Source organism: Bombina bombina, chromosome 7 (genome assembly GCF_027579735.1).
Source record: "Bombina bombina isolate aBomBom1 chromosome 7, aBomBom1.pri, whole genome shotgun sequence".
NCBI classification, from domain to species: domain Eukaryota; kingdom Metazoa; phylum Chordata; class Amphibia; order Anura; family Bombinatoridae; genus Bombina; species Bombina bombina.
In genome coordinates this window covers 495,856,326-495,869,517 of record NC_069505.1, presented here as the reverse complement: position 1 = coordinate 495,869,517, position 13,192 = coordinate 495,856,326, and the positions used below count along the sequence as shown (strand labels likewise).

Sequence of the window (13,192 nt, the reverse complement as noted above, 5' to 3'; positions counted from 1 at the left end):
CCTGCAGCTGCCTTGACTGACACAGAAGCTCTGTTAGTTAGTGTCACTGACAGTTTTCTGCAGTTGTGCTGCGTGCATCATAGAACACAAGCAGTAGTCAGCTCAGGACAGTTAAGTAGTACAGCCAGTGTGCACGAGTGGGGCGGGTGGTTAGAAAAACGGAATGTGAGAACATCTGTGGAAACAGTGCAAAAAGCATTAACTCTTTTGCTGCCAAAAACGGCTACAAAGCATAACTGTTACAGATTTTTAATATCTCCCAACTGCTAGTGCTATAGAAACCAGGGCTACATTTATGGTCTCATTAACTTGTCTAAATTTAAGGAATTTACATTTGAAAGATTAGATCTTGCTATTGACTCTGCTTCCTATATCAGTCACTGTTTCTGCCTTTACGAGTTGCCTGGCTTAAAGCCATCTCCTCCTCCACGCAAAGGGTCAATCAATACCAATAGTGACCAAACATTTATCCTTGTAGTAAAGTAATGATAAACATACCCTTAGTCAAGTGCCGCGGCTGCCGCCACCTACCTAAAAAAGATGCGCTAATTATAGAATAGATTGGCTCAGTCACATAAGAGCAGTTTTTTTGTATTTAATAAATATATTTAATAAGTCAAGTGCCGCCACCTACCTAAAAAAGATGCTGATGCACTAATAGAATAGATAGATCTGATAGATTAGTCTTCTTCTCCGGTTGCTGTAAACAGTTCAGTTCAGTAGTTCACTCACTGACAACCACCACGTCTGACGATTCTATTTCCTCTTCCCGCCCAGCACTCAGCGACAGCCAACCCCAGACAGATTCAGACGACTTGCTGAATTCTGATTGGCTGAGAGTGAGACTCTGAGAGGCGGCCAGGGCTGAGTCCGACGGAGGCTTTCACAGTCAAACCTCCAATGGGAGCGTATGGGGCGCATTGGAGAGCACTGCATTAGCACCTTTTCTCCTCTTGGTGGCAGTCTCTCAGCGGCCCATACACTTCCACAGTGAGTCAATACATTCATATTGCGCAATGCAAGGACAGCTGGCTGGCCTTGTCTTGCGCAATATGAATGTATTGAATTATGTATATTGTATTACGTTTTTTAATATAAGTTAATTTACACAAACACAAGTCATGATTTTGGTGGAGGGGTGGGGGGTAGGGGGGGTCACCTTTTTTATTAAAAAAATATATATATATATATATAAAAAAAGATCTAATTTTTTATTTTTTTATTTTTATAAAAAGGCTGTTATTACATACATTGGCCAGGGGAGGCACTGCCTCACCTGCCTCCTGTGACTGCACGTCAGAATGTATAGAGGGAGACCAGGAATGTGCCTGCTCTTTAGTATACATATGTATAGAAGGAGCCCAGTAGTCTGCCTGTTCTGTAGTATATATATGTATAGAGGGAGACTTGGAATTTGCCTGCTCTTTAGTATACATCTGTATAGAAGGAACCCAGTCTGCCTGTTCTGTAATATACATATGTATAGAAGGAGCCCAGTAGTCTGCCTGTTCTGTAGTATGTATATGTATACAGGGAGACCAGGAATGTGCCTGCTCTTTAGTATACATATGTATAGAAGGAGCCCAGTAGTCTGCCTGTTCTGTAGTATATATATGTATAGAGGGAGACTAGGAATGTGCCTGCTCTTTAGTATACATATATGTATAGACGGAGCCCAGTAGTCTGCCTGTTCTGTAGTATATATATGTATAGAGGGAGACCAGGAATGTGCCTGCTCTTTAGTATACATCTGTATAGAAGGAGCCCAATAGTCTGCCTGTTCTGCAGTATATATATGTATAGAGGGAGACCAGGAATGGGCCTGCTCTTTAGTATACATATGTATAGAAGGAGCCCAGAAGTCTGCCTGTTCTGTAGTATATATATGTATAGAGGGAGACCAGGAATGTGCATGCTCTTTAGTGTACATATGTATAGAAGGGGCCCAGTAGTCTGCCTGTTCTGTAGTATATATATGTATAGAGGGAGACTAGGAATGTGCCTGCTCTTTAGTATACATATGTATAGAAGGAGCCCAGTAGTCTGCCTGTTCTGTAATATACATATGTATAGAAGGAGCCCAGTAGTCTGCCTGTTCTGTAATATACATATGTATAGAAGGAGCCCAGTAGTCTGCCTGTTCTGTAATATACATATGTATAGAAGGAGCCCAGTAGTCTGCCTGTTCTGTAGTATATATATATGTATAGAAGGAGACCAGGAATGTGCCTGCTCTTTAGTATACATATGTATAGAAGGAGCCCAGTAGTCTGCCTGTTCTGTAATATACATATGTATAGAAGGAGCCTAGTAGTCTGCCTGTTCTGTAATATACATATGTATAGAAGGAGCCCAGTAGTCTGCCTGTTCTGTAGTATATATATATGTATAGAAGGAGACCAGGAATGTGCCTGCTCTTTAGTATACATATGTATAGAAGGAGCCCAGTAGTCTGCTTGTTCTGTAGTATATATATTTATTTGTTTATAAAATATTTTACCAGGAAGGATACATTGAGATTTCACTCGTTTTCAAGTATGTCCTGGGACCACAAAATATATGTATAGAAGGAGACCAGGAATGTGCCTGCTCTTTAGTATACAGTACATCTGTATAGAAGGAGCCCAGTAGTCTGCCTGTTATGTAGTTTATATATGTATAGAGGGAGACCAGGAATGTGCCTGCTCTTTAGTATACATATGTATAGAAGGAGCCCAGTAGTCTGCCTGTTCTGTAATATATATATATATGTATAGAGGGAGACCAGAAGTCTGCCTGTTCTGTAATATACATATGTTTAGATGGAGACTAGAATTGTGCCTGTTGTGTAGTATATATATATATATATATATATATATATATATATATATATATATATATATATATGTATAGAGGGAGACCAGGAGTCTGCCTGTTCTGTAGTATACAGATGTTTGTTTGATAGTGTATTGGTATATGGAGAAAGATCAAGAATGTGTCTGATTTGTAGCGTACAAGTGTATAGAGAGAACAAGAATGTGTTGGTTCTGTTGTATACATGTGTAGAGAAGGAGGCTAGAAATTGGCCTATTGCATATTGTACATATGTAAAGAGTGAGGCCAGGAATGTATCTGTTCTGTAGTATACATAGGTACTTTGTGCCTTTGATCCCCCATTAATTAAACAATATAAAATACAGCTTTTGTCCTCTTGTTTAAGCTTTATTAACTGTAATGTTTCAAGGAGAGATACACACACATATATACTTACATTAGTTTGGATAGAAACTCTGAGCTTTTTTGACTACACCATTGATGTTATACATATTGACATGGTAAATTACATCATTAATGACATCAATGGTAACCCTACGAATCGTACTGTTAAAAGCAAACTGAAAACTCAGAAAGAAAGAAAAAAATTATTCTTGAAAGGTAAAAATGGGGCATATCTGTCTATGGATTTCAAAGATTAACATCAGATTAAAGTAAAAAAAATGTTTTGTCATCCCTACAAAGTATTTTTCAGTAGACAATCTAAACAATGTTTGTGATTTTCTTGACTAGTAAATACTTTCATGACTCTTTACTATATATCTTTCCACAGTTGAGCAAGACTTATGGGTCTGTATATTCCTTATACCTGGGAGGTGATTATGCAGTGATGCTGATTGGTTATGATACCGTAAAGGAGGCTCTGGTGGACAACAGTGACTCATTCAGTGACAGGGCAAAAATGGATATAACCAACCTGTTCACAAAAGATTATGGTAATTAAGTAAAAAAAAATACTAAATGCTAATTAGAAATAATTGTATCAAATGTACTTAATAGATATGTTAAATGTACCAATGAACCCTAAAGAGCAATAAAATTGTGGAACTCATTACCAAAGAAGATAGTGAATGCCAATACCTTAGATGCATTTAAAAATGGTTTGGATACATTTCCGGCTAGAAACAGAATTAAGAGATATGATAGCTTGTGTTAAATAGGTCACTTTTTATTGGGATTCATTTAAGCTCAACTGGAGCTTTTTTGTAAGTATATTAGATTTCTATAGGTTGAACTCAATGGACTTCAGTTTTTTTTCAACCTCATCTAGTATGTAAATTAAAATTAAACACAAATGTTATTTAGACCCACCACACTCTGATTGTGGTGGCTTATCACTGTAATATCTCTATGATTTAATTTTTAGGGATCATAATGAGCAATGGAGAGCGATGGAAAACCATGCGTCGATTTTCTCTCATGACAATGAGAAATTTTGGAATGGGGAAGAAAAGTGTTGAAGAGAGAATCCAAGAGGAGGCAAAGTGTCTTACTGAGATGTTTAGGAATCAAAATGGTTGGTGGCTTTTGGGTTAAAAAATTTAGAAACAAAAATTTGATTTTCTCTTAAATATGTTCTTTATTTCATAATTAAATAGACCATGTTGGCATTCTAATAAAACAATATATTTTATGCACATATGCACATATTTTTATAGTTAGTTGCTTCTCTCTATCTCTTATTTTCATGTATTTGTTTTTAAATGTATTCTCCTTCTTTCTCCTACTCTCCCTAAATCCCCTTCTCTATTTATCCCTGCCCCTTCTTTCCACTGGGAACTAAATTGTACTTGCAGTTAACACCAATGGCCAGCTGAGGTCACCAATTAACATAATTTGGCATATAAGATATGTTCTTATATACCAACAATTTTATAAATCATAAACTTAACAGCAGGACATACAAGAAAACAACAAAAGAAGAGAGTTAACAAGGATAGTACCCATCATAGAGTGGGGGATGGAAAGAGACATTTGACCACAGGGATACATGAAGAGGTTAAAGAGAAAAAAATACCATAAAGCTTAGTGTTACTTGAGATATAAGAACAAAATAAAAATAGAGTACTACATGTCTTACTATGAATTGAGAGCTCAGTAACTGTTATATATTATATCTCTTAACCTCACAGCCCTGAAGGTAACTAAAAAAACAAACTAGACTAATTATAATGCTTTCCAATACATTAGTTTATTTACTAACCATGAACATAACTTATATAACTTCTAAGTACATTATTCAGCATCACACCCACCACTACATTTTATTCCTGATCTTTTTCAAGGTTTTTATGTTTCCAGAATCCTCTGGTCTTTTTCAAGGTGCACACAGTTCCCATTTTCATCTTCAAACCTTCATCCCTACAAAGTTCTCTATAAAGTAACCATTGAAATGCACCTTACATGCTCACAAATGGTACCACTGAATACAATAGTTATTTCTAAGTATTATTGATATTTATCAATTCTATAATTCCAATAATAGGTGCTCCATTTGATCCAACCCACCTGTTAGGATTGGCCGTCTCTAACATAATTTGTTCCATTGTATTTGGTGAGAGGTACGACTATGAAGACAAGGAATTTATGTCGTTCTTGTCCTATGTGAGGGAGATGATGAAACTATTCAGCACATCACTCGGTCAGGTCAGATTTTCATCATAGCAAAGACAAGACATAAATAATAACTTCACTGAATTGTAATAAAACCTTTTAATTCAACCAACATCCTCTTCTTTCTCAACAGCTTCTCAACATCTTTCCAAAGTTAACAAAAGCTTTGCCAGGGCCTCATCAAAAGATTTTCAAAATCTTTGACCAACTTAAACAGTTTGTGCTGGACCAAGTTAAAGTCCACAAAGAAAGCCTTGATGAAAACCTCCCACGGGATCTCATCGACTGCTTCCTCATAAGAATGAACGAGGTAAGATTCTCAAATTTAAAAAGATTTAAACATACTTTGAAAATAAATAGCCTGAAATGAAATTATTTTCTTGCGTCTTCAAAAGATGGATGTGATGGGTTATTTGATATTTTTTTTAATTCCTCAGGACAAGAATCCCAACAATGAGTTTCACTTTGATAATTTATTTACAACTATAGTTGACTTGTTCTTGGCTGGGACAGAGACTTCAGGCATAACGCTGAGATACAGCTTTTTGATTCTTCTCAAATACCCTGATATACAAGGTAACCTCAGTTCTGCTGAGTAATTAATACTGATGGTCTAAAGGCTCTTAAAGGGGCATTAAAGTATTTGTTTATCTTTTGTTGCATAGAAAAAGATGGTATTTTACAATTTATTGCAAAGATGTTGATGTTATTTTTTTGAATGGCTGTCCTGTGGATTTAATTTATTTAATAATTTTTTGTTTGTTTTGTTTATATGTTGGTGAGGTATTTCACTGTCTGCCTATAAAGCATTGGGAGTTTTGCTTATCAACCAGTAAGCAATCAATCAAGGCTCAGCTGCACTTCCCTTAAGATTTCTAATTAAAATAAACTGTTTTAACATAACCATTTTTCTGTAAATTTGTAAAATATTTGCTATCTTGCATATGAAATAGCCAAAAAAAAGCCCAGCACTAAGGTTCCTTCTTTCTGAATGTGTGCACGTCACTAAGGAGTATCTGTAACCTCCAAAAGCACAATCAAAATGTAGAGCAGTGACAGCACCACAATTTTCAGCAGGTGAAAGGTTTATTGGAGAACCCAAAGACCACAAACAAATGCAACGTTTTGGACCTACATGGTCCTTAATCATGCTTACTGATACAGTTGAACAATCACAGTTTAAATAACTTGTTCTATCCAACCAGGTTGCAGGTTTACCACTTGGAATTTTTAACTCTTAAAGTGCTTAAGATGTACAATCTTAAAGTGAACAGTGACATCTAGAGATTACAACAAGTTACTACAACTAATAAAAACAAATTATAAAAACAAATGCAAATCATAATCTATATTCAGACCATTGGGATACAAAGTATTGAGGAATTTAATCCACCATACTTCTTTTTGTTTTAATCTAAGCTCTCTATCTCCCTCCTCCTAAGATGTGGTATGTGATCAATAACCTGAAAGCGAGGTTGGCTAACAGAGTGTCCCTTTTGGACAAAATGTGACGATACTGGTAAAGTCATATCCTTAGAACTAATAGATGTCTTATGCTCACTGAACCAGTCCCTAACAGCTCTGGTCATCTCGCCTATGTAGCAAAGCCCACATAGGCATTTAAGTAAACAAATAGCATATTCTGTTTGACATGTATATAGGCCATTCATTTTTTTTGTTTTCTTTTATCATTCTGTGCCAGATATTTGCCCTTGTTTATTGAATTGCATTGAGCGCAGTGTAGATATGAATAACATCCTTTATTGGGTGTTGTTAAATAATTAATAGTTGGTTTGATCTTGCATATGAAACCACATTATTTAATTTTCACATTAAACTCATACAGCAGGTATTACCTACAATTGAGATCTATTAAAGGGACATGAAACCTAAAATCTTTTTTGTGTGATTCAGTAAAGCATACAATTTAAAGAGAAAATCCAATGTAATTCTATTATCAAATTTGCTTCATTCTCTCAGTAACCTTTATAACGGAGTGGCATCCACTACTGGGAGCTATCTAAACATATTGCTAAGAATATAACAAGAGGTATATATGTGTAGCCACTAATAAGCAGCTTGCTCCCAAGCTCCTGAGCCTACCTAGGTATACTTTTCAACAGAAGACACCAAGAGTAGAAAGCAAATTAAATAATACAAGTAAATTGGAAAGTTGTTTAAAATTGTATGCTCTATCTGAATCATGAAAGAAAATGTTTGGGTTGCATTTCCCTTTAAGCAATGTAGTACATCTATTATCTACTTAAGAAAAACTATATGATAGTTTCATAAATGTTTTTCTATCTTTTCTGTTGAATAAAAGTTTAAATATGATGTGATCAAATTAAATAGAATAAAATTAACAATTTGTGCATGATTTTTTATCGATTTTTTTCCCTAAAACTTGCCTTCAGAGAAGATCCACCAAGAGATTGGCCGTGTAATTGGTCAAGATCGCTTGCCATCAATGGAAGACAGGGGCAAGATGCCATATACAGATGCTGTGATCCATGAAGTTCAGAGATTTGCAGATATTGCTCCATTAGGACTTGCTCATGCCACCAGTAAAGATGTGACCTTCAGAGGATATCACATACCCAAGGTCAGAATTATGTTTTGTGCTGCCCTAGGCACTCAAAATTCTGTTGCCACCCCCCCCCCAACCCCCCTAGGTTTTAGCCAGAAAGTCAGCAGAGCATAGTCAACACAGCTGTTGGTCAGGCTTGATACTAAATCCAGGAAACAGTCCACGGTTATACCAGAAGGGGAGATCAGAGATCAAAAACACTAGTAACGTTGCAGTAGAATGATCAAGCACCGAATTCCTATATCAAAGGTCTTTTACAACCCCCTGCCTCTTTCTTAACACTCACATTGCAACAACATTACTGTCTGAAGAAAAGTGACTTCCAAAACGTTAGCCTCACCATTCTGCAGCAATGGAGAAGAATCTTCATGAGCAAAGACTCTGCCAAGACTGGCACTATTTACAGTGCACCTCATACACTGAGATCAATTCTGAACTTGACATAAGGTGTTACTAATTCATAGGGCTCCATTTATTAAGCCGCAACCGCATTGAGGCCCATCGTTTAAAGGGACACTAAACCCAATTTTTTTCTTTCACGATTCAGATAGAGCATGCAATTTTAAGCAACTTTCTAATTTACTCCTATTATCAATTTTTCTTCGTTCTCTTGCTATCTTTATTTAAAAAGCAGGAATGTGATGCATAGGAGCCGGCAAATAAGCTTCCAATAAGCAAGCGCTATCCATGGTGCTGAACCTAAAATGGGCTGGCTAAGATTAACATTCCTACTTTTAAAATAAAGATAGCAAGAGAACGAAGACAAATTGATAATAGGAGTAAATTAGAAAGTTAGTTAAAATTTCATGCTCTATCTGAATCATGAAAGATAAAATTTGGGTTCAGTGTCCCTTTAAGGTTTACCTGAAACGGAAGTTAAGAAGCAGTGGTCATTGGTGGCAGATTGAAATCATCCCAAACCACCAGAAATGCTTGTGCAATGATAAATACATTTAGCAATGTCAAGCGGGCATGATTCATTATAGCGAATCATGTCCGCTCGACACTTGATAAATCAACCCATAGTGTTTTTCCATTGGATAACTATGGACAAAAATGTTTTATCAACTTTTGCTGTCCATTATAAATAAATCAATATGTTATAGGTCACTGTCTGTAGAAGATTCTAGATTTCGAAAGAACTGATTCCTTTAGTGTTATTAGTATATGTCTGTTGTGCAATATTTTAAGTTAAACTTAGTTTTATTTTTTTTAGGGAACTATGGTGTTTGCAGTTCTAACTTCTGTCCTGAAAGATCCAAAATATTTCAAAAACCCACACCAGTTTGACCCAAATCATTTTCTGGATGAAAATGGCTGCTTTAAGAAAAATGACGCTTTTATGGCATTTTCTGCAGGTAAGAACTTTAATTGATATTAAGGGAACATTACATACACGCTGGATGGCGTATGAAACTGCAGATTCCTATCTGAATAGCATTTTGTAATGAATAATGCAGTTGCTTACTAAAATTAGTATATTGTTTTTTTTTTCTTCTCTCTTTAATGATTTCTATAAATAAAAGGATACTTCCTAACAAATTAAAACCTTGTGTTATGAACATGCAGTTTGGTTCAGACATGAGCAGTAGAAGCAAGAATGTGTCTTTAATTAAAAGATTAGTTAAGTCATATACTTGTATCTCATTTAAACACTGTTATCAGTTAATATTAATGTATTAATTATTGCCCACTTACAATTTTTCCAAAACAAAGCCTGTAAGATATTGAAAATAATAAAACTATTTTCGAGTGTAATGTATTAAACGACAAACCACATTTATGGGCTGTCCTACACACTAATTATCACTCCCACCATTGCCTAAATATTTGCATAAATGCGCCTTCTCCGGCGCATGCACAGTTGTGTCCGCCGTATCACGCATGTGCACTAATATCGCTGAAGACATTTGCCAAAGCAGCGTCTCCGGCTCTGCAGAAAGTATGATCACGTGACTGCAAGAATGGTTACGTAGGCGAGTAACAGCTTCCAAATGAGCATGCAATGTAGTGTCGGCACTCAGCGCTCAGAGGAGCTTGCATAACACTCAGGTTGCACACCGTGATTGGCTAATGCAAATTAGCTCCACGGTGGGTTTGGAAAGAAACCAATATTGCAGCCAGGATAGCAGCGAAACTGCTCAAAAGCGACAGCGCAAGGTTTGGAGCATTTAATAAAGTATATATTAAACTGCAGGATGCTGAAATGTTTAAAATTACATTTACTATCCCTTTAAGTTAATTTAGCAGTGATTCTGCTCTAATCTACACTAGTCACACACTAGTAAGAAATTGCAGAGGATTCATATGCCTACAATGCACTCTCATAATGGACTGGATACACAATGCACGTCCCTTCAGAACTATCAGAATACACTGGGTTGATTTCCCTATTTTCCATAACATGTAAAGCACTTTCATGGTAAAACTGGGTGTTCATACAGTGACATTGTGAAAATAACCCCAGCGCAAACTTGCCGCAAATGTCTCTAGGAAGTTATTGTGCATGCACATATTGCTGTTTTCTATTTAAGTAGCCTTAAAATATTCAAACCTATACCACCTGGTATCCTTGCCACTATTTCAAAAAAGGATGAATCTTATCATGAACAGCAACATTAATAATCAACCTTAAAGGGACACTGAACCCAATTTTTTTTTTTCTATCGTGATTCAGATAGAGCATGCAATTTTAAGCAATTTTCTAATTTACTCCTATTATCAAATTCTTTTCATTCTCTTGGTATCTTTATTTGAAATGCAAGAATGTAAGTTTAGATGCCGGCCCATTTTTGGTGAACACACTGTTGTTCTTGCTGATTGGTGGATAAATTCACCTACCAATAAACAAGTGCTTTCCATTGTTCTAAACCAAAAAAATAGCCTAGATGCCTTCTTTTTCAAACAAAGAAAGCAAGAGAACGAAGAAAGATTGATAATAGTAGTAAATTAGAAAGTTGTTTAAAATTGCATGCTCTCTAAACACCCCACCGGCTTCACACCATTTTCCCTACACACTCACCGGAGTGTTGGAGAGGTTGCCAAAACATTGGCACCCCCACACACATCTGGTGGACGTGCCCAACAGCCCAAACATATTGGGAAGCTATCAGAGTCGAATTCGAAAAAGTTCTACCACTAAGTCTCAAGCTCGACATCTGGTTTTTCATCTTTAATAAATTTACCAAAATAACTTGCAAACTCCGACTAGCTCTACTGACTATCATGACAAACTCAGCAAAGCGACTAATTCCCAAAAACTGGAAATGCAATACACTTCCATCTATCCATGTCTGGAGATAAACAACCACTCAGTCTCTCCAACTAGAAAAATATCACTTTACTCGTAACAAACAAATAGCTGACTATCACTCAATATACTTTTTGTGGGAGGAATATCTTAATCAGACACCCCCCACACTCAAGACCACCACCCGAACATCCACTTCCTAAATTCACATTCACTGACTGCCCTTAGCTGACAGACTAGACGCCTTCTCTTATTACCTTGAATTGGACAGAAGGTCATTTCAAGAGCCCGATAATCAATGACACAACAGTTTGCGCCTCTGCAGGAGCCATGTATGTATGAATATATATTTATACATCCATTTGAATTGTTTATTGTATTTTCTCATTTACTTAATTGAATTAATTTCTCTCTTACCTAGCTTAAATAACTTACCTATGCAATCTAAATTTGTTCATTGAACGATAAATATACCCACAACTCATATATGTCAAAAAAATGTATCATGTATCATGTATATGGAATCATTGTTACCACACTGTTGCATATGTAAATATTTTAATTATGCATTGTATGCAGTGATTTTATGTTCAATAAAGCTTTTGAAAACAAAACAAAAAAAAAAAAATTGCATGCTCTATCTGAATCACAAAATAAAAAAATTGGGTTCAGTGTCCCTTTAAAAGAACACAAGGGTAAGTGTGTTTCTAAAATTTGTGGGCAAAGGACTTTAATTATTATGTTAATAACACATTTTAGAATATATTTTGTGTATATATAGACGTATCTTGATTTGTTCCATTTTATTCCAGGGAAACGCATTTGTGTTGGGGAGGGTCTAGCACGTATGGAACTCTTTCTGTTTCTCACCTCCATCCTTCAGAAATTCACTTTGAAACCCACAGTAGATAGAAAGGACATTGAGATCACCTCAGAACCAAACACCAATGGCACAAGACCTCGTACCTTCAAAATGCACACCATTCCTCGCTGAAGAGTCTGTAAAAAGCAAAATCATTTATATTATCTTCAAGAACTTATTTTTAAAAGAAAACATAACCTGCACTATAGTTGGATAAACCTTAAACAACTCCATAAATTATCTTAGCAATATGTATTTCTTCATTCTAGTTTATTGGATGTATTGGAAACCATTTTGTTCTTAGGTAAAATCGTTTGGTTGACTTTAGGAACATGAGTGTTATGTAGGAAAGTTGTATGTATAAAAAAGTTTCAACAATGGTAAGTCAAAGAAGGATGAAATACATATTTTGAGATCACGCCAGAATTTAACGGACAATTAAATACAGAGAATTTGCATAATCAACAAGTGAATAACAAAAAGAAAATGCAAAAGCAAAATTTACTTCAATTTGCTGGCCCCCTGTGTCATGTGACAGCCATCAGCCAATGTAGATTTTCACTGTGAACTCTTGCACATGCTCAGTAGTAACTGGTTCCTCAGAAAGTGTGCATATATAAATACTGTGGAAGCAAATTGTAAAATCTATTAAAACTACAAACTCTAGCTAAACAATGAAAGTTTAATGTTGACTTTAGTAACTAATAACAATGGTTAAAAATCAATAAAATTATTTTCGGAGGATTTTGTGGATTAATTTGCATTTTTTGTTTGTCTATTTGTATATCCAGTTGAATAAAAAATATGGGTCTATGATGAACAAGCTATACTAATAATTTATCTTAGAAACAATTTATTTTATAAATATATGTGATTCACTAAGGGCAAGATTACAAAATCACGACAAAGTACATTTACCCTCATTTTAACACTGTCTAATAAAAATTATTAAAAAAAAATATTGCACACAAAAGGGCTCAAAGATAGGTGATCTTGGGTGTTGGGGGGGGGGAAGCAGACAAAGGATTTTACATTGACATACAAACACATACATAGAGAAGCATGC

At 35.7% G+C, this 13,192-nt stretch overlaps 1 protein-coding gene across 1 annotated transcript in view; it reads left to right on the top strand.

The window, feature by feature from the left end:
• LOC128666847 (cytochrome P450 2C15) overlaps positions 1–12,870 on the top strand; it is an 18,165-nt gene extending 5,295 nt beyond the window's left edge. The window contains exons 2-9 of the mRNA XM_053721649.1: positions 3,587–3,749; positions 4,181–4,330; positions 5,300–5,460; positions 5,561–5,737; positions 5,865–6,003; positions 7,842–8,029; positions 9,231–9,372; positions 12,077–12,870. Of these exons, the coding sequence (XP_053577624.1) occupies positions 3,587–3,749; positions 4,181–4,330; positions 5,300–5,460; positions 5,561–5,737; positions 5,865–6,003; positions 7,842–8,029; positions 9,231–9,372; positions 12,077–12,258 (1,302 nt within the window). The 3' untranslated portion in view covers positions 12,259–12,870. The remainder of the gene's footprint in view (positions 1–3,586; positions 3,750–4,180; positions 4,331–5,299; positions 5,461–5,560; positions 5,738–5,864; positions 6,004–7,841; positions 8,030–9,230; positions 9,373–12,076) is intronic.
• Positions 12,871–13,192: the final 322 nt, after the last annotated feature.